We start from the raw sequence: 22,473 nt of genomic DNA, 5'->3' as shown, positions 1-22,473 counted from the left end.
TATGTTCAGGGTTTATAAAAAGGTTCAGATGTATTTCAAACAGCTGATGCATTGATGCAGGTCTGCGCTCTAGGGGCTTAAGTTTTGCCTCGTCTCCTCAGGAGCCTGTAAGGAAGTGAGTGACAGTGAGGAAGGAGGCTATACCGAGCGGTAAACAACGATGATTTAATAAGATCGAGGCTAACACACCACTTCCCTTTTTGCCACGCTGAGATGAAACAGGTAATACCTTTGAAATGAATCACTGCAGCCATGTTGCACAGGAAGTTGTCCTTTACACGTGTGTGTGTGTGTGTGTGTGTGTGTGTGTGTGTGTGTGTGTGTGTGTGTGTGAGAGAGAGAGAGAGAGAGAGTGTGAATGCTGTAAAGAACAACCTCATATTTCAGCTTGAATATATTCTTATTACTAACATCTCTTATTCAGGCATCTACTCCATCACATTTAGCTCCAGCACAACAGTTGTTAACAATGTGCAGAGCCTACCTGCATTTGCATTGATACTTGTGTGTGTGTGCGTGTGCGTGTGAGAGAGGGAGAGAGAGAGAGAGGAGGGGGATAGAGAGTAAGAGAGAAAGCAGTAATTTGATTAAAAAAAGACACTGTTGCTGTCTGGTTGCAAGTATGGTGTGTGTGTGTGTGTGTGTGTGTGTGTGTGTGTGTGTGTGTGTGTGTGTGTGTGTGTGTGTGTGTGTGTGTGTGTGTGTGTGAGTGTGAGTGTGTGTGTGAGATTTAACGACCACATGACATTGAGTCACATTGCTTGATATATATATATATATATATGTATATCTTATTTTTTATTTTAGCAACAAGACTGGGAAGTACTGATCCTTTAATGCTCGGCTCCCCCAGAGGTTCCAGAGCGTCTCATCAGTTTCTCCAAACGGCTAAGTGAGACAGACAGGGTGATTGGTTTACCTGCTAAGCTGTATTTCTTTTTTGGACAAATGCATATTCTACAGAAATATTTCAACCGCTGGATAAGGAAGAGTTTTCACACCAGGATGCTCCTTTATGACTCACCGCAAACTTTTGCCATTAATTTACCCCTTAAGGGAGAGCTATGAGGCAAACATGTTTTCCAGACGCTGCCAACCAAAATTAGCTGGATGTGTCAGAGAGTGTGCATGTGTGTGTGTTTGTGTGTGTGTGTGTGTGTGCCAAACAGTGGCCTAATGGCTCTAAAATTAACTGCTACTCTGCACTACCTGATCCATTTTTAAACACACAGCTAGTTTGTTTGTTTTGTGCGACTTTTTTTTAGAGCCATTTCAAGTTTCCTTGGATTTGTCTCACTTTTGTCATCCAAAATACTGTAATAGAAAAACAACTGAATATTTGTGTCGAGTGCCAAGAAATATATATAAGTTAATGTCATCTGTATCTATTCTCTATTTGATTTTCTATTTGATTATAAGAAGAAATCTGGAAACATCCTCTATGAAAGTTCCCCTAATCAAAGAAATGCTGTAGAAAATAATTGAAATTGAAATAACAACAAACACAATAATTACTGTAAGTCCTTCCACAAGTTTTCCACAATTAAAAGTAAAACATTTCAGATCTTGAAGAAATATATTCACATTTGTTATGTTTATGAAGTGCCAGATTGCATTCCTGACATTTAGCAGACATTTAAAAAGTTCAGTTAATTTCATTTTGTTATTACTTCATCCCAGCAGAAAATTGATTTGTGTGACATTCAGCTAAAATTACAACAAGTGGTTGTCTACTTTTTCTGACTTCTAACAAAAATATTTTCCAAATTGGATGCAGAATTTATTGATTGACAGCTGTGATTCTCGTAACCAAGCACAAATCTGCCGCTTGTACTGTTTCCACATTTCTAAATGCCCTTTAAACAAATTGTAGAATTTTTGGAAATGATTTGCTGAACCTCATTTTAATTGAGTTATACAACAATTGATGTTTTTAATTAAAGGTTGTATTCTATCACACCCCAGCATTTAGTGTGTGTGTGATTTGTGTGATACATGTGGGGTTTAGTGACGAAAATTGCGAAAATTGGAAATGCGCTTCCTTTGTCACATCGGGCGCCCCCTATTGTTAAATAATCATAAGAATTACAAAAAGAAGAGAAGAAGAGCTCACACACTTTTGGATGTTTTCTGTTCTACCTCATCCATCCAGCTGTTTGCTGAGTGCAGTGACTCCTGACTGCCTACTAGTGGTTGCAGGAAATAACTGTGTCCTTCGTTTGCATCTTTACCTTTACATGATGGAGTTAATCAGCACAGCAGCTCAGTTGATGTTTACCTTTTAGTCTCATCCCACTGACACTTGTGTGCTTTGCTCAAGGGCCCGTAAGCATGGCAAACAGTCCGCTTACCCTTCCAACCGGAGCACAGCACGCTCTCAGGCTTACGTTGATTTATGTTGTGGTTGTATAGATTACTGTATATGTGAAGGTCACCTAATAATGACATCACTGATTGCAAAAGCCATTAGGGAATAAACATGAGTTATTAAATATAGACATGTGTTTATGACATTTCATTGTCTTAAGCATGGTGGAGGATTATGCTGGCTTCAGTTTGTTTAGACATTTTTTGTGATAACGAGGAAACGTGGATGAAAATGTATCACTTTCATCATTCCTGACATTCATCCATGCATAAGCCTATGATGGTTCAATTATGGGTCCAAGGGAAGTAACAGTGTGATCTCAAATACATACAATAATAGAACAATAATGATAATTTGTACTAAAGGCAGAGCAGGGTTGGCTGAGGGATGAGAGGGTGTAATTGGGGTGCCAGTTAATTGCAGTCATCAGGTTTATGGTACACGGGATCAATGGAGCCTTTAACATTGCGTTTAGCCTCAACATGTGAAGGGAAAAAACTCTCACAAAGCATCAATCACCCCGTGAGCTGACCTGCGTGACATGGACATCAATGAGGCCGCTCTTCTGACGCTAACTTTGGACAGACTAATTACTTACTGACATCATGTGACATCATTATGTCACCTAGCAACCATAGGTGATGAAGGTGATAATATACAGTAGGTCTGCCGGGGGGAGGGGCGTCCCATGCAAACATCTCCGTACATGTCACGTGACCGGAGTGTCACTGTCTCCATTTAGTACTGCATGATCGGTCGCGGCAGAAGGAAAAGTGAGCAGCATGTCGGTCTTGTACGGAGAAAATTCAAAGTGAAGGATGGATTTTAATAACTTTGAGCTAGAGTTAATGAGCTCCATTAGCTCTAGCATCCACCTAACCAGATTGAACGTCAAGAAACATCCACCTTCAAAACAGGATACACATACACACACACACACACACATATGCCTATGCTGATCAGAATCAACCTCCATCCATCCATCCATCTAACCCCCTGCACTTCCTTTACATCTGCTTGTCCTGTGCATGTTTGGGCCACTAGGGGGCTGGAGTCTGCTATCCCAGAATCCCCCGGGTTGTGGAAAAGTCATTCACACCTGCGGGCAACTTCAACTTTGTAAGGCCTGTGTTTGCCTAACCTGCGTGTCTTTGTACTGTGGGGGCGCCCGGAGGAAGCCGCGCTCCGGACAGATTCAAACCCAGGCTTTCCACGCTGTAAGGCGACAGCACGGAACACTGAGCCGCTCTGCCGCCCACGCGCGTAAATGTAAATCTGATAACCAGTCTGCTGCATCTCAGACAGCGTAACCCTAAATGAACTCCTCTCTCTCCCCCTGCCTGCCCTCCCTCTATCTATCTCTCTCTCTCACACATACACACACACACACACACACAGCCATTTCAGCCTAACCGCAGTCATCCTCAGAAGTAGCAACCGAGAGACCAAACTGCCTCTCAGTCAACAACTGGAAATTGCAAATGGCAGTGTGTTCAGGTAAAAGACTGTGACCGAGTTCGTCATCGTGTTTGTGCCGGGAAAATTGGGGAATAACAGGCTGTCATGAGGTGACACATCAGCCTTTGTTAAAGAAATTACTTTGCTCCTCGTCTGGCTCTCTGATGCTCGGCCTCTTGGACAAATTGTACATTCGCCGACGGTCCACTAAATGGAAGTGCCTCTTCGGCATGTTGCTCTACCCGCGCACAAAGAACCGGGGCAAATAGGAATCCAATTATCAAAGGACAAATAATGGATGTCTCATTTAAGATGTGCAGCTGTTGCGACAGTAATAGCAGCACCACAATTTTCTCCAAACCCATTCCTATCAACAGCATCATCTTTTGTTCGACACTAATTCATCTATAGCTGTATGCTGCAAATCATACAAATCATTCTCAAACCATTGAAAATAACAACAACCTTTCCATTTAAAGACGGAGTATGAACTTACATGTAGCGTAGATGCGGGTTCTGAGCGAAAGCCCGGGCCTGGATCACCCTCAGGTTGCAATTCATGATAGTTCTGGAGCAGAGAAACGATAAGAATATGCAATAAATGACCACCACATACACACACACACACACACACACACAAAGACACACAGCATCATTGTGTAATGGACATTTCATGCCATCAATTCTAGTTGGATGTTATCCAGTTTCCCTTCTTGTTTTTTCTTTCTCATCTTCCTTTGGTTCTGAGCTGATTGACCTTTAAGTATAAAGATAATAAGGAACATTATGGTAATTTTATAGTTTGAGAACTCAAACTGCAACACTGTGACACTGATTATTCTGTCTGATTCTTCTTCCTCTTCTTCTTCTCTCTGTCTGTACGTGACATAAGCCGCCCGGATCTCAAGCTAAAATGGAACACAGATAATGAAAAAGCATTTATGAAAAACAGACTGGAACATTGTGTTTTGTTCAAGTTGCTGATATTTCATTTGCAATAAATCTATCCATTCATCCGTCCATATCCTGTGCAGGGTCCCCACTACACCCTGACCCCCCCTGACCTCTACTTTACATAAAGCAGAGCCGTGGCCGTGTGTATCTTGCTTTACTGCGAAAGCAAGTGAAATATCTAGATCTTAGCGAGCATCGTAATCGTTCCCTCACTGTGTTAATTCCTGCCGGGTGAACTAACTGTGAAATTAAACCAGATCCCATTTTCCCGGGGACTCCATGATATCCTCCGGAGGAAGTCCCCAGCATTCCCCGCGCCCCAGTTTGGGACCCACTGTTCTAGGCCGGCGTAATGACATCTCATCGTGTAATCACAGATGTCGCTCCCCAAAGAAGTCATCGACATCCTCGGCGAACGGCTCATAACGCAACGCGCTGTTTTTCACCCAGCTGTTAGTGTCGATTACCTCGGCGGTATCCGATGGGAATGTGGTGTTTTACCACCCAAACCAATTTGCAAACTGACGCATCAGGACCTAGAAGGGTCCTTGAGAGGGTTTCTGGCGTCCTCAAGCGTTCTCAGCTTCCTGTCTGGCTGGTTTGGTATGCAGCGTCTCCCTTCCTTCATAGACGGGTGGATTTCTAAATATGTTTCCTGTTTCTTTCTCTCTTTCTTTCTGCACTACTCTTTCCAGTCGATACAGAAATCATCCCCAGTTTGATTCTTCAGGACAAATCTAACCAAGTAAGGAATCTGCGATGGTTAATATGTAAATGTACTTTATGTCCTGAATATGAAATGACCACGTATGAATAACTTGTGTGTGTTTAAAGTGAGTTAAGATTAAGATTATCAGTGTCAATCTGTCTTTCATATAAGAATAGGCAGTTTAGTTTGGGGAAAAATGTCCAGCTTTGATTCTGAGGTACTCTACTCTATAAAGTTATATCACATATTCAAATAAGTCTGTGATTTATTTGATCATATATGTTTCACCTTTGAATAAGACGAGTAAAACCGTAAAAGCGAGGAGCCGCAGATGTCCAGGAGATTTCTCAGAGTAACTACGGCTCCCTTGGGCCTTCACACAGCTAACAGCCGCAGGGAGATTCTAAACAGGCAGCAACGGCTCTGTCAGGATATGTAAATGTGACTCGCTTGGTCAGAGAAGAGAAATGAGAATGAGAAATAAGAAATTTGGCTGTAACATCATACAAGGTAACAACCTTTCCTGCGGAAGGATTGACTCCAGGTTGGGGAGGAGCCGGCGTCCGCAGACAAGGCGTCAGGAGGGATGCCATGGTAATGAGAAAAATGCTAATTTGGCGGTGGATATATTGCTCTCCGTCTCCCTGATGAGAGATCAAGAAGATCAGGGGGGAGAGGCTGGCTCTGACTTTGGAGGGCAAAGAAAGAGAATGGAGAAATAAATAAATAGAGAGGAAGACAAAGAGGCCTCAACACAAAGCGGGGGAAAAGAGCAGTGCGTTTGCTTTCGGAAGAGGAAGGGACAGCAGGGAAGTCTAATTCTATCTATCCCTGCTGCTGTTTAGCATTATTTGATCAGTGGCTAAGCAAAGCGACGGGGATGTTCCACCGGTGTGAGACTGTGGAGAATTAAAAACTTGTTTAAAGATCAGCCGGTGTTAGGATCAGAGACACACCCTTCACTCCTTGTTCTCTCTGTGCAGCCCAACTAACACCTTGTCATCTGCTCAGAGAATTAGCTGGGATTGTGTCACATTGGCAGAAGTGCTTAATATTATCCCGACGCCTCGCTGGTGACGCTGCAAGCACTTATGTTCCCGAGCTGAATTGCGGCGGTGGTGGGAGAAAGCCGACGGCCTCTCCGCCGTAATGAAGCCGCCAAACCCTGAGAAACAGGGATTAGCGGGCGTCGCAGAAGTGCTCTGCCTCTCCGGATCTACAACATACAGTACGACTGTAAAGGAGAGACTCTGTAGTTTATCCCCGCCTTGGCTCCCCACCAGGACAAGTACAGTATGAACACTCACAGTCTCTGAAGTCCGGTGTAGAGCTCCATATCCACGTCTCTCAGCGTCTGCAACCCCGTCCAGTTCTCTATGTGTCTGTAACAGAAAACAAAGACAGACAGGTGAGTGATGACGTCCTGTTTGAGGAGAAACTATCCAGGTGATGATGATGAAGGTAAAAGTCTTTTTTTCTTTTTACTCTCAACTTGCAAAATCAATGGCTGAGTCCTATCAAAAGTTTTTGAATCCATACTTATTTAAATTACAATCATTGGAGCAGTTCTGACAGAACGAACGCTGCTGCCCTCTGATAGATTTAATTGCCAAAAGGCAGCTTGTGAAGCTTAAAATATGTGACAGAAAGCGTGCTTGGGAGTGGCTAAGTAAACGCCGCAGACGACTTCCTCTGAAGCTATCAGACTCCCGCTGAAAGCTGCCCGTGTCATCGAATAAAAGAAGAAGAAGAACAGTCTGTGTCTTAAAATGAGTTTTAAGGACAAGGCACATCTTATATAGGACAGGAACAGGAAATGTGAAGTTTCATCTAAGCTGGAGGAAGGAGATGTTCAAAGGACACGGTGACAGGTGCCTTGTTGTGATGCATATATATATATATATACAATCACACACCTGCTCCATACATTTAGATTCCTCACACAGACAGTCGGTGTGTACGGCCACAGGCACAGACAAACTGCAAACACACACTCACACAAACACACAACACTACTCCCTCATTTAATAGGAATTTCACATAACTCCTGGAATGAAAATGCAAACTCAAAATCACATCAGATCCAATTAAAGTTGCATTCACATTGGATACAATATGTGATCAGATCAGCTGTGTCATGCCCACTTCAGGTTCAGGCCCCCCATCTTCTGTTTTAAGTGGCCCATGTCCAACACCTGTATTTACATGGTTAAGAGTCGGTGACTTAAGTGTGACTGCTCGGGTCAAAAGATCCAAGTTGTTCCTGTGCTGATGTGAGATGCGCAGCTACTTCAATCCATTCCTGGGCAACACATATGACATATTACAATCAGCCGCGTCCGGTCCAAACCTCTGAGGTCACCAGGACATCCGTCGATCCAGCTTCCCCTCCATTTAAAAGCCTGTAATCCTGCCAAAAATAACTGGACGGAACGATGTGATAAACATTCGAATTTGACCAAATACTGCAGTGTGTTCTTGGTTTTTTTTTAAGTTTGAACACTGAACCGCAGCAGCCACAGCAACCGCAAAAACAACAACAGCAGCATCAAGATCTGTGATGCCTGAGAGACGCATATGGCAGCACGGAAACGGAAGACGAGGGACATTCATCCACACTAAATCTCTGAATGCTCTGTTGGTCTGTTAGTCGAGGTCGGCACATCATTCCGTTCCGTTCCTGCTTAAATCCTTCGATCTCAGGTCGTAAAACAAAAGATTTTGGTATTAAATCCCATTTAGGCGCGTCTCAACTCTAAATCGAGCTCTAAATGCATAAATTAGGATTTTCACTTCTGAGACGTTAGCAAACAAATACTGCAGCGGACACAAACGAGACAGAATAATTATAGCAGCTATTACTTTGGGAAACACCTGTGATGATTTAAGGCAGTGTTTGTCAACCCTTTTTGAGCCAAGGCACATTTTAAAAAATCCTGCGTCACACCCCCAATCAAAACCCCCAATCTACGCTACATCAAATGACACATTTATAATGACAATTAGTCAATAGTCTCAATGTATTCATACTCACTCAGTTACAGTGGCTTAGCAGGCAGGTAGTATTAATGTCTCTGCCACGGTGCGTTGCTTTTTGGATTTGGCTACGAGTTCAGTTACTAAGTAACTAGCTTTGAGAGCTATCGCAGACACCATTGGAGTTTTTCTCATAAAAGTTGCCTGTTCCTCCCTGTTTTTCCGCAGGCGAACAAAATAGTCTGTGTCCTTGCTTTGAAGTGACGGGTGTTTTGTTTGGAGATGGTGTTTAAGCTAGCTTGGGACCATGACACTGTTGTTAAGCTTTTCCCCACATAATCTTGAGCTCACCGTTTTTGCTTTCTTTTGACCACCACTCATATTAATCTCTTCATCTGGGTTAGAATTTTGTCCAGGGCCCAGTTGGAAGTCTTCATTTTTCCTTTTTAAATATGTATCCATTGCTGTACGTCTTGTCACCGACACCTATCACGCGCGTCACTAATTCTATTGTGTTAAATTAACAAGGTCATTTTTGCGCTACTGCCACCTACTGGGCAGGTCAGTCAGTACACATGGAAGAGGGTTGAATTATTTTGCCAGTCACTACATTGCAGGCACAGACGCACAACCATGGCAAATTATTTGCAGTAACTAAACAATGTATTTTTTGGACGAATTAAGTGAAGTTGGATAATCTCCCACTGCAAACCTGACGATCGTTCACGACACACTAGTGTGCCGCGGCACAGTGGTTGAAAATCACTGATTTAAGGGCTACACTGGTCACTGCTGCTGCCATGCATGTACACAAGGATATGATGCATGGTGTGAGAATGGCGAGGACAGTCTGATCTGTGTTTTGTAGATATAAAGCACACATCCACATTTCTGCGAGTCTATGTTGTTTTTTTCACTGTTTACATGTTTGCAGTGCCAGACCGCGGCAGTGAAGATGATGGAGCACTTGGGAGTTTGGGTTGTTGTGTTGTGGGCCTGTGAAATCGGGAAGTAGGCAAATAAATTTGACTGTGCTTCTTTACTATATGTGTGATGTAAGAGGATGAGGCAGTAAAGGTGTGCTGTGGCCTTGTTGGTTTGTTTGCGCTCTCTGTGCTGCCTGGTGACTGCGGTTGGTGGTAAGCAGACGTGACTAAAAGATGCTGTTTTAAGGAGGCTTATCTTCTAAATGACTTTTGAGAAGTTCGATTACAAGCAGTTCTGATCATAATGTGAGCTTGGCCACATCTCACTCAGTTCACGTCTGCCAAGTGCTTTGGCAGCCATGACATATTCCTCCTCAAGCAATGCTTTGCTTATTCACAACATTGTATGCTTCCCCTGTGAGGGCGGGCTCAGAGGAAATGAAGCCATCACTCTCAGACCATCCGCTGCAATAATATTCTTTTATGGCAGCAATATATTGTTTGCATAGACAATGTTGTGGAGCTTTACTCATGCCTAAAAAATTGGTGAGTTAGAGTGTGATCATATCTCACCATGAGACCCAAACACAGACAGAATCAGCAACAGACATTTTGTGATGCTGGGAAAGAAAATGGAGGTCGAGCTTTGCAGACGCTGATGATTACAACACACTGAATACGTTGTTAAATCCATCCAAAAACTGTGTCACATCACAGCTCAGAAATGAATAGATGTAGTTGTTTCCCCAAAATCAGACACAAACAGAAGCTGTGGTATAGAAAGCAGCAGACAGAACCTGCCCGACCATCTTTGATCAATTGTTTACAGACTTCAGTGTGTGTGCAGTATCTTAATTATGACAATCTGCAACAGATTTGGCGAGATGTTGACAGGTGGGGCATGGCCCAGAGAAGAACCCATCACATTTTGGTGCTGATCAGCATCCTTGGTTGGATCTATTTCTTAGCACTTTTTGACTTAGTAACAGGAAACTCAATGAAGGAATCATCGTTATATTCATTCCACAGCGACAAATTAAATCCAGATCTGGATGCATGCGCTGCAATATAATGAGTGCCTTTCTAGTTTATATTGTATTTGAAATTCTAATCAAGTCAGATGATAGAAGAGAAATATAATTTGAATCAGGCTTTATGGAAAATTGCGTGGAAACTGTTTGGCAAAGGAAGCCAATTCAATTATCATATCATTGTACTGAGTCACTTTTACCATTATAATATAAAAGTTGAAAGTCGTTCCTGTGAAATGTCAGCTGCTGTTTGTTCAGGCTGACACGACGCACAAAGATAGTTCTGAATTCCATGTGCTGTTCTAATTGGTAATGATGTAGCATGAATTCGGCATCTGCAGTGATTTCATACACAATATGCAATATGACCTGCTTATGCTTGCGGGAGGATAATGGTAAAAGATTGCTGCAATACTCCGATATGAAAAATGCATAACTATGTAATTTGTGTGAGTGCAGAATGTTTTCATTTGCAGCACTGCTTTGTGTTCTGTGATACAATGATACGCCAGCCCCATTTCATCTACGGCAGTCAACAAACAGCGCAGAGGAGCAGCCAACACCTCCCCGAGGACCCGAACATGTTGTCTCTTCAGAACCTCTGATTGTCCACGGCATGTTGAATATGGATGTGGATTACACAGCTGTGGTAAAGATGGGTGTGAATGACAAAGATGCTGCGATAATACAGAGACTTTCAATCGCTGTCCTGTTATTCCTAAATCCTTAGAGAGGATGCACAAACAAAACGGTGCATGGAATAAAATCACAATTGGAAAACTAATGCACTCATATTTGAGCCATTCAGCTGGATAGGCCAACGCAAACTAGGTGAGAGAGAGAGAGAGACAGAGAGAGAGAGAGAGGAAGGGAGCTGACATATTTCTTTACCTTTGAGTCATTTGTTTCCGCTGTGGTATTTGTGTGAGTGAGTAAAAGTACTTTCCAGGTCATTTTTTCCCCTTGATGGGACTTGATAAATTACCGATGAGTACACAGGAAATGAACAGAACACTATTAAGGCAAATTATGCGGGCAGATCTACCAGCTTCCCCTCTAATGTAAAAGCCTATGAAATTAAAACCAACCTTCCATCTGGTTTAGAAAATGGCCTCCAACAAAGAAGGAACTGAATTGGGTGTCAGGGTGGTTTAGTGCTTGAGGAGAAAACCCTGGAACCAAACCAGATTTGATCCCAGAAACAGCCATCTGTTCAGCTGAAGTGGCCCGGGGCTATGCAGTGATCCCCATACCTGCTATCTTCATCCAAGTCGCTCTGGATCCGAACACTTTCTTACTTTTTTGGAAATGAATATATCAACCTACAGTAAAAGCTGTGCAGATGAAAGAAGAGGAGGCTGGAGTTTGAGTCGTCTGATTGAACGAAGAGGCGCCCCTCTGCTCTCCTTGGGGAAACTGCAGCGGCAGCGTATGGAAGTTCATTAAGTACAGAAATATTGAGCGGGCTCAGAGCAAATCTGGGCAGTAATTTATCTGCCAGTCAAGATTTGGGAGAGGCAGAGGCGGATTTAGAAGCACAGAAGAAGAGCGAGCAAGTGAGGACAAAACCATAAGTGAAGCTAAGGTGGGAGCCACAAGAGGAATTACAGGATTAACTGTGTTTAAAGTCTCAAGCTTCAATTTTTGGACCATGTACATTTGAGTTGAAATACTAATAGGTAAGCTTTAGGACGCCACCACAGATTACAGCTGCAGATTATTTACTGATTAAACAGCAGGCAAAGTGATGACACATTCCTTCTCTGGATCAGATGTGCATGTGGGAGAAGCTTCAAAAGTTTCTATGACAAATTTAGAGTTTAGATGTGTCACTCCAACAGAGGCGGACAAAGTAAATGAACCATAACCAAAGTCGACCTCTGCCTGTTGGCCACTTACGTGTGACACAAATCAGCCATGTGATATTTGGACCAATTACTGCCAACAGTGCGGAGGGGGCAGCGAACAAAAGGGCAGAGTTCACCATGGAGATAGAACACTAAAGAGTCTCAATCACCGTGTTCTCAGAGATCTACTTCAACCGGCCATTCAGTTTACATACGGATCACAGATTGTGCCTTTGAAGGAGCAATTAGTCTTCTTCTGTAGCTGTGCGTGTCGCATGCAAACGGCGAAGTAGAGGAGAACAAACTCTTCAGCCCCCGCTGCCTCCGACGAAATAGTTTCTCATGTAACTTGTGTGGCTGCAAGATCAAACATACTTTGTATTTCTCAGCTCCTCAGGTCTTTGTCATTTGTTTCCCCTTTTGTTATTTCTGTGTGGCTGTAAGTATTGCACATCCCTGGATTTCTAAGCCTTTGAATAGAAGATACACCCACCTAATGTCTCCCCAGCAGTCGGAGGAGAAGCGACTCTGAGCAGTTTTAAGCTGTGTAGGACGACGTGCGGCCCATAAGTGAGGCCCCATTTTGCCAGTTTAACAGCGGGAACTGATTGCACACAAATTGAGCTTTTAGAGGTTAATTGTTTGCATCAAATTTGACGCCTTGAATACTGATGAGGCAGAAATACAAAGACACTTATTTTGGTGATTTAAATCGATTCAGATAAGAGATTCAGCTTGACTACTCCACTCACAGATCTTGACTTGAAGCTTAAAACTTGAATTAATTCTGTGCTGCCTTTTCCTCTTTTCTCATCCATGGCACTTAACACGTCCTTCAGCATTGGTCAATCATATTAACGAATAAGATAATGAGCATGCAAGGTAACGTCTGCAGCATTGACATTGTGACGTGATGCGGTGACACGGCGGTACACTGCCAGTGCCATTAGCTCTGAGCAAATACGTGGTAATAGGGGTACAAGACACACAAGGCTGCAGGTCAAACACCAAATATCGTCTGTTTCTTACTGATCTCTTCCCATTCCGCCTGTTGTTTGCCATAGAGCTGTCTGCCTTTGATTTACGACTTTGTGTGGATAATCTACAACGCTCGCACCACCACCTTAATGGGAAAATGTTTAATAAAATAGAACGTCTCTGGTGTGTTCCTGTGATATTGATCTACATTCTGCCTCCCTCTCTGTTTTCACAGAGGGAAAGCAGCACTCCTCTACAACCCAAACACGTCAGTGTGTGGGCACAATTGTGAAGTAGCACTCCTCTAGATTAAAGCACACTGCTAACATCAATCAGATAACCTATTTTTCTTTGTGTGTGTGTGTATTTTTTTTATGCCTGACTCATAAGTGTCTGCAAGCTGCTTTGAACAGGCGGGGCTGGAACGCGTATGAAAAGGGCACAGAGGAAGAGGAAAGACAGAAGAGGGGAAGCTATTTTGTTATGTTCCCGTCAACATACTGCAGCTGGGAGGCTGGAGCAGTCACCCTCCAAACCAATCACGAGGTACATTTGGCATTCAAAGCTTGTAAATTGGAATCAAGTATTACACCGATCTCTCCAGTTTCACTCACTGAGACGAACCAACGCCTGTTACCTCTATGCAAATGCAATCACACGCACAGGCAGACAGATGTACAGGCTTCCTTCCTAATGTATGAACCTCTGAAATAATATCCGCCTTCCATCTGTTGGTCAGAATCTGATTTATAAAATGGCCTCCAGCACCGGTGTTAATGTACAAAGTCAATAGGGATTTTCATCCCTGCTCATTTATTCAACCTTTATTTCTCCAGGGAAAGTTGATTGGAGCTCTGCCTCGTGTTTATATAAAAAAAAACACTTGGCGATGCCCTGCTTCTGTTGGACACTAAGAGCAGCTTGGAAATAAATGCCTTGCTCAGCTGCTCTCTAGTCAAATGGACTGTAGTTAAGAAGTGCTTTTAACCAAAGTGCTTTATAATGAGCTCACATTCACGCATTCATACACCGATGGCAGGTTCATATGCACGGAGCCAACCTGCACTTCAGGAGCAGTTAGGGGTTCAGCGTCTTGCTCAACAACACTTCCACAGGCTCTGTAGAGGAGCGTGGAATCGAACCGGGAACCTTCCAATACCCAGACTAGTGAGCTAAGCTGTCCACAGTACAGTAGGTGCTGTGGGTGGTGGGTGGGAGTCGGGACGTGCTTCCCTTTGACATTCCAGCGTTGTTCCCAAGCGTGCTCGCTCCGCCAAGCTTCCCTTGATGAATAAAAACTCAACAAAGATTCAGCTTTCATATCGGCAGATAGGAACATCATGGATACAAATGAGTCCTGCTCACGTCTCCACAGCACTTTTACTGGAAAAATATATGAAAATCCGACAACAGTAAATTGTGACAATTTGTCTCAATTACATTAACAGCTGCGATGGTGAACTGGAGAATGTGATATCGATATGAAAGTGACAGACAAAATTGACCAAATTACAGCTATATTAAAAATGATTCCTGTGGAAAGATTCAGCACTTTGAATAAAGCTTTGCGTTTTTTTCCAGCATCTGCAACTGAAAATCCATCGGGATGGACGAACGAAGGGAACGCCGCCCCAACAAAGGAATTTTGGTCGATGTGAGGACAAAGGAAGAAACAGCATGAATGAAATTCCTATTGATTGCTTTAGTTATTACGGGTTTCCCTGGGAACCATTTTCAAGTGAGAGAACGGCTCAAATTACAAACTGGAACAGCCAAACAGTTGTTTCTGCTCTATGGGGACACGGCAGCATCACACACACACACACACGCACACACACACACGTTTCTTTAACAGGGTGTCCAACAAATTCACTGACTGTTTGAGTGGTTACATTGATCATAATTTGAATAGATAATGACGACGATTCTCCAGTGTGTGTGTGTGTGTGTGTGTGTGTGTGTGTGTGTGTGTGTGCTTTTTTTGATTTCTAAAAATCATCCACAGCTAAATTACAGCATCTTACAGCATCAATCGATAATAATAAAATATCTCATATTTTGTTCATTTTATTCTCTCAGTTGCATTACACAGCATGAGAACGACTGGACCATTTAGTTCATTTGTGTATATCTGAGAGCTGTATCGGTTTTGAAAACATGCCAGAGCCATCAGCTCCGAGTATTTGAACACAGCTAATATTCCCGGCCAGGACGCTGCCCCTCAGCTGGCCCCAGACCCGTTCTGTGTCACTGCTTTACCGATCTCGTCCGTGATAGAAACTACATCGGGTTTGAGAGTCAATGCTCTCTGCAGGCTCAGCCAATCCTAAGCAGCGTCTTGGCAAGGCTAAGTGTCTTGGTGCATTGGTGCATGATCTGAAGAGTATCAATGGTTTGCACATGACTAAGCTCAAGTGTTTCTGCCCAAAATGAAAATTACTGTAATTAGCGTGTCATTTTTACGCTGCTCTCTGGATTTAACCGACCCCATACTGGAGTTTGTCGGCAGCGCCTCAAAGGGCAATAGATCTGCACATCGACGGATGTCACTCTAAACCCAGTACTCGTCCATCTGCAAAGGATAATAAGGACATCATCACTGTCAGCCCGCGATTACCGTAAATGCCCTGAATCCTCAATCCATCCAAGTCCATTTTCAAAAAATGCGAAAGCTCCTTTTAGGTTACCGTTTCAAAATTTGCTTCATTTATGCATTACAGTAAGAGGGAGCCTGTAAAAGTTTCCTGCCAGTCAGATATATTAGAATCAATTTATTATTTCTGGTGTCATGTAGTTCAAGGAGAAGAGTCCTCACTTTGTCCGGATCCCTCATTTCCCTGTGAATATTTTTATTCAATAGCCAACACTGATAATAGAATTCTGCAATGAATCTGTGAGGTGTTTGAATCACTTGAGTCAAAATAAAATAACAATTTCACAGACTGCCTGTTTCCAATGTAAGCAAGGAGAATCACAGATGAAGCGCACAATACAGGCTTCCTTCAACATCTGTGAGACAAAAAACGAAAAGGAAAAACACAAAAGAATGAATACATTACATTACAGTAAATAAGGAAAAGAGAAAATAATACATTAAATAAATACATTAATTAAGAGAGTTCTCCTTCAACCTGATGTTACTTGAGCTATGAGAAACTATCTGGCTGATGAAGGGCAGAGCTTCTCAATTAAATGACAATAAAAGCCCAACGCAATTAATTAGACTTTCTGTTGGTGTCAGCAGTTAGAACTCAATTCCTGCTACTGCAGACCATGATACATTTTAATTAAATAAGTGCCCATATAGCTCTGGATTTCTGCCAGAAATACCGTACAACATGCAAATCTGAGAGCCTGTCAGCATGGAGATATGAGTGTACTTCAAAACATGACATGCGTCCAATCCTGCCTAACCCGCTGGGCTCAGCTCAGCTCAGCTTGTGCAGCCAGGATTCTGACCCACTCAAGCCTCTAATATCAGCTGCATGCACCAGATATTATTTCAGCACGCGTCACAGAAATGAAGATTCATTCAGCAAGAGTTTGTTTTGGTTCTGACTCGTATTCCATATGGACGTAGAGTGAGTTTGAGTTAATAAATCAGCGTTAAGCAGCATCCCAGTCTCCATCCTTGAAGTAAGACGTTCTAATGGAGGATTTTCATTTTAATGATCGGATGGGAACGTGAAGCCAAACTCAAACAGACCCAGTAAGATATGCAGTTAGTTTAAGTTGTTATTAAGACTAACAGGCGATGTTGACAGTAGATAATGATGAATGAAGTTGTTTTAATGGAAGCGAAAGCATTTGAAGCATAAACAATCAGATAATTCGTATAAATTTTAGGAAAATAATGTTTTTTTTCACTGATTCTGACAGAGGCTTTATGTTCAGCTCATTATTGGACAAACCTAGATTCAAGCTCTCGTCCAAACTTCTCATCTCCCTTATAGCAGCAGCGATCAAATAGAGTGTAGCATGTTACAACGTAGAATAGATAGATTAGAATATGGGATTGGAGAGGACAATCACGCCCATGTGCACCTCTGAGATGAAAGTGTCTCCTTTGGGTGCCATAAAGACAACGAATGTTTGACAGTTTGCCAAGTCAGACTTTGCTGAATGTGAGTTTGCCATGGTAACATAGCAGTCAACATTTTAATTATCCCCGGCGGACTTCCAATGTGAGCGGCTCTTTCTGCCCTCCGCAGCTCTTTATGATTCACCTACTTATCGGCACTCCATCTTAATGCTAACAACATGACGCGGCCCACGTTCTAGCACAGCCGCCTGATGGAGTGGCTATGACTGATAATCCGCCTGGTTATCTCAGCTCTGATGTCCAAACCGCTCATTACCAACACAAAGAAAGGAAAGGAGATGAGAGGAAAGGAAAGGAGGGGAAAGGAGATGAGAGGAAAGGAAAGGAAAGGAAAGGAAAAGAAAGGAAGGGAAAGGAAAGGAAAGGAAAGGAAAGGAAAGGAAAAGAAGGGCTTTGGAGTGGAGATTTGAGTACAGCTGGTGCGAAAATAGGATTTTGAAATGAGAATTACATAGATTGAGGCATATTGTGCACTGAGCTGCATTCAAGGAGCTTTGATTACAGAATGTAATGCCATCTGTTGTGAATGTGCATGTACATGTCAGTCAGAATGCGTACGAGACCGCACCTCCTGCTCCCGCTCGTCTCAGGCTGAGCTAATAAAGACACCTGTGTGAAGGCCAGTGGGTCCACAGTGGAATAAACTCCTGTTCTGGTGGGAGAACACGGTGCTGGGTTTACAGCTTGAGGAGCGGATTAAATGTTCTGTGCACGTCCTTCATGGTGCAAAGTCTCCTCCAATTTCAGGATATGATAAATCTGCAGCTGAGGGGCATCTCTCCTGGAGAATTCAATTAGGTAAGAAAAGAGAAGAGGATCACAGCGATATTACAGAGCTGATCTCAGAGCTCCTCAGCCTTACCAGTAATGAACCCCGTCGCTCTTCCACCGTGACTAGATTGATTTGGCTGGCTCCGCTCAGACTCCATCCTATTTTTAAAGTCACTCTCAACAGGCCGGGTGTCATCGCAGGTGAAGTTTGGAAATTAGGGCCGTTTAAGAAATACGAGTGAAGGTTGAGGCCAGAGAACGAACTTCCTGCGCGTTCATGCACACGTGCCAAAGTGTCAAGATGACCTTTGAGGAACTTTGTGAACTTTTCAAAGCTGGCAGACTCGACAGATCCTTTTGCACCTTCCCCTGATCAATAACCCGACTCTGTAATTACTTCACCTCTTGATTATCGGTGAAATGAGGGACCTGACTGGACTCATTCATGCATACTGCCTCTCTATAAAGAAGAGTATAAAGTGACAGCACTAAAGGTTTACACCCCACACTTATAACACACACACACACACACACACACACACACACTCACAATGTACAAGACACTGCTGAGACATAATTATGGCTGAGCCGGAATATGCAAACAACAAGCTTTAGGTCATTGTGACTGACAGCATGCTACAGCAACAGGAGTTGTAGCAGTGGAAAAAGTGGCAGCATAACATTTTCTCCTCATGTTCACGTCTTCTGTCTTCGGTAGAGCTCAGAATTCTCAAAGTGAGTCTCAAGGATGAACCTAATAGCCTGGATGTAAACAGTTTAAATAGTGTAAATAGCATCTGATGGGAATCTCTTTTATAGGCTTGCGTGACAAAGGAACCAATATCATCACTAATATGAAAAGGAGAATCCACCCTCAATGCTCCTGATGTTCCTCTGAAGGTCTTTAATCCTGCTGGGTTCTGCTTCTTCACTGAGCCCGTAAAGTTAAAGTTCTAATATCGCCATGATGTCTGCAGAACAACAAGGCAGCTGAGGCTTTGGGCATCTGGGAGATCTTTAGGGACGCCACCCCGCCCACTTCCAGATGCATCCTACCGAGAGGAACCCATAGAGCAGAACCAGAATACAATGTGGGAATTCTATATCCACACCTGGGAATATTCCCAGGATCCCCCAGGAGCAGCTGGAGGATGTGGCTAGGGAGAGGGACATCTGGGCTTCATTGTTTAATCTGTTGCTTAAATTCTGTTGCAGAATCCCTGTTGCAAATTAACGAACCTAAATAATGTTTTAATCTCCTGCGTCTGGTTATCCAAAGCAGCATCATGTCGGCATAAATTTGCATCACAGCGGGTCTAATAATCATTTGTAAAGAGGGGAAACCTTGAAAAACATCATCATTCAAAGCCCCCTTGTATCTGTATCTGATTTTACGTATTCTTTTGCAAAGCCAAAAAACAAAACACCATTTTGACATCAATTCCAGACATCTGTGGTGTTGGAGGGCTGTGATCTAACTCTCACTTTCTTTATCCAGTCAATTTGTTCAGAAGAAACTACAATTACTGGGTTTGGGTCAGGACTCTGCCGCACTCTATCTCAGCATTTAAGTTGGGGTGAAGGCAGTCTTTGTCTTCCTACGTACCCTGAAAACTCAACACATCAGCCCTTGTGGTGACACTTTAACACCCTTCTACTGCTCTGCTCACTTTCTATCTCTTCAACTTGCACTTTGCTATCATCCATTTTCTTCCCTTGGTTGCTCTCAACCTTTGACCTCCCCATTATTGGATGCTTGTTATAGTGGCGATCCAGGAATTGGAGGTTGTTTTGTTTGCAGTTTAACTGTCTACCCTTCTGCCTAAAATAACATAAAACTTAAAGCAACATAAAACAAGTAAAAGCAGACACCCCAGTGAATTTAAAGCTAATTTAACAAATGGAGAATTGCTTTATTTTTCCATCAAGTGTTACTGTTCAGTTGCTAATTTTGCAGCTCCTTGCCAACTTATTCTTGTATCCCTCAGGACTTTAGGAATATAACTGATTCATTAAAATATACTAATTTTTAAATAGAGATTCCCAGAGAAGCCCACATTCCTGCCTCACAGATTGGTCCTGAGTAAAACACACAGAATTTCCACAAATTTGTCAGAACAATTTGATTTAATAACGTCTGGTTTCTCAACAAAAATTAACACTTCTTTTTTATTATTCCTCTGATAAACTTGAAAAGGTTCAGACAGCAGACACAAGCTGATCAATCATATAAGATTATCTACTTTTTAGGACCATAGTTAGAATTTTATTGATGGTTCACACACAAGTATTACGTCAGTTTTTACCAAAACTTGTTGCAATGTTCAGTGGCTGCACGACTAAATTTCCAGGCTAAAAACCTTTAGTGGCTTTTAAATTAGAGCAGGCGTAATGATGTGACGTTTCAGGTGCTCTCATGAAGAAGTTATCATTTCCTAAACAGGGGCAGAGGAGCCATCTGGCGTGGTGAGAGTTGTCCCAGGGGGCCGCTGTGCCCATAGGCTGCATGGCTTTGAGCTCAGCACTACTTACTACAGATTTCATTTCACTGTTGCTGATGCAGAAAAAAGGAAGCATCCGTTCCTGTTGGAGCCTGACTTAGAGTTGCATATCTGCTGTGTGTGTGTGTGTGTGTGTGTCTATCTCGCTCCGCCAACTTTACTTTGGTACATTCTGCCTTTCATATACCAGCATGACAGAGATGAAATGATCGTGCTGTGCATAAATTGGACGCAAGCAGACCGAAGTAATTACACTCTTTTAGAGGAAATTGAAAAATTACAATTAAAACAGCACGTACAGATATAAACAAGATGGTGATATGAGAGGTTTCTAATATAGAACAGGATATAGGCGGAACTCCGACTGTAAACAGGGTTTCAGATGATTGGACTTGTGATGGTACCTCAGCAGACCGTTGAGGTATTTATGTCCCGTCCTTCCTCCTCGCTCCCTGGGCAATAATCATTCATTTATAAAATGATGAATACTTTTACACTTGGGCCATCACTGTCTGCGTCTGTCACCGTGCCCGTTTAAGGCCATTCACACCTGGTGCTGGTGACCAAAGACGCGATCACAGCGTGTTCATATTAACATGGGTTCATCATGTGGAAATGTTATCCACAGGTCCACAGGCGTGAATGCAGAGCTGTTTTTAAATTGATTCCCACTCCTGTCCTGATGTTAAGAATAAGTCATTTATTTGATTGGATTCTCTTCGCCCTCGGCCTTGTCCTGCTCCTCTTCGCTTGAAGGAGCAAGAGAGGTAAAGGCTCTCTGAACAGCCATATTTACGTCGCCGAGTTTCTCCCCAGCCGCTCAACTCAGAACCTTCACACAGATCAGCCAGATGGTGTTACTTAACAAGCTACTTTATGTTTTAGCCAATAATTCTGAACCGTTTGGCTTCGAATGGTTTATAAGTTACTCAAATTAAGTGCTCATACTGCAATTACTTTCTGACACGCTGAAACGCCTAAATCAATTTTCTGAGATGTCCTTTATTTTAATACCGCGGCCACAGTTAACTGAGCAACATAAAATGTATATGACTCAGTGGAAGAATGCTCACTGCAGCTCTTTACAACTTATTCTCACATCCGGAGGCTGCGTTCCCATGATAAGCGGTATTTGTGTCCCTGAACTGACTGCCAGCTCCTTGGGCAGCACAGAGGAATAGAAAGCTGATGTACTCTGGTGTTTGACTTGCGACCAAATGGCTGCTGTAATAAATAACCTGCTCAGCATCTCGGTAATCCTGTTTCTAACATTCTGACATTTCATCCCAGTGGTTAAACACGGGCGCAGCGGTGATGAAACGATCCAAATCGTTTATCGCTCACGGAAAACAGCAAAGATCCAACTCACTTTTCCTGTAAATCTGCTGTTGTTTCATGTAATTCATTCCTGTGGGTTAATGACTCAAGTTTCAACTTAATTTATACTAATGTGGACTTCATTTGCACTCTATTAGTCAGATATATAATTTCTTAACACTGTAAATTTAGGCATTTTTCCACCTCTTTTTCTTCTTTCTTCTAAAGTAACAAACAGAGGAATTGAGTGCTGTTATGATGATGATAGTAAACATTTCTATCTCTCCGGGCCATGGTATCAGGAGAAGGAGACACATCTTAATGAGGTTTGTTTGGCCTTTGAGGTTTAAGTATGTGCATTACATAATGTGTTCTTGCTGTTAGTGTTTTACTTCACAACGAGGAGATTAAGTCGAGCAGAGGAGGAAGATGGAGACGATCCAGAGAGTTCTTACAGTTCTTACCGTCTATGAGGGAACACGCAAGTTTCACAACTACAGTTAATAGCGAAGTGGCTTCACTACACTGCACGTGA

The 22,473-nt window shown here is 42.8% G+C and overlaps 1 protein-coding gene across 2 annotated transcripts in view; it reads right to left on the bottom strand.

Moving 5' to 3' along the window:
* ntrk3b (neurotrophic tyrosine kinase, receptor, type 3b) overlaps positions 1-22,473 on the bottom strand; it is a 138,846-nt gene that overhangs the window by 102,296 nt on the left and 14,077 nt on the right. For both annotated transcript variants that reach the window (XM_076155344.1, XM_076155343.1), the window contains exons 2-3: positions 6,797-6,871; positions 4,323-4,394 (exon numbers count right to left, since the gene is read on the bottom strand). In XM_076155344.1, the coding sequence (XP_076011459.1) occupies positions 4,323-4,394; positions 6,797-6,871 (147 nt within the window). The remainder of the gene's footprint in view (positions 1-4,322; positions 4,395-6,796; positions 6,872-22,473) is intronic.

The sequence above is a fragment of the Genypterus blacodes genome, unplaced genomic scaffold (genome assembly GCF_046128005.1).
Source record: "Genypterus blacodes isolate CSIRO-AG114 ecotype Tasmania unplaced genomic scaffold, CSIRO-AGI_Gbla_v1 ptg000067l_1, whole genome shotgun sequence".
In the NCBI taxonomy this organism is placed as follows: domain Eukaryota; kingdom Metazoa; phylum Chordata; class Actinopteri; order Ophidiiformes; family Ophidiidae; genus Genypterus; species Genypterus blacodes.
The sequence above is the reverse complement of the archived record's forward strand: the minus strand, read 5'-3'. Positions and strand labels throughout refer to the sequence as shown.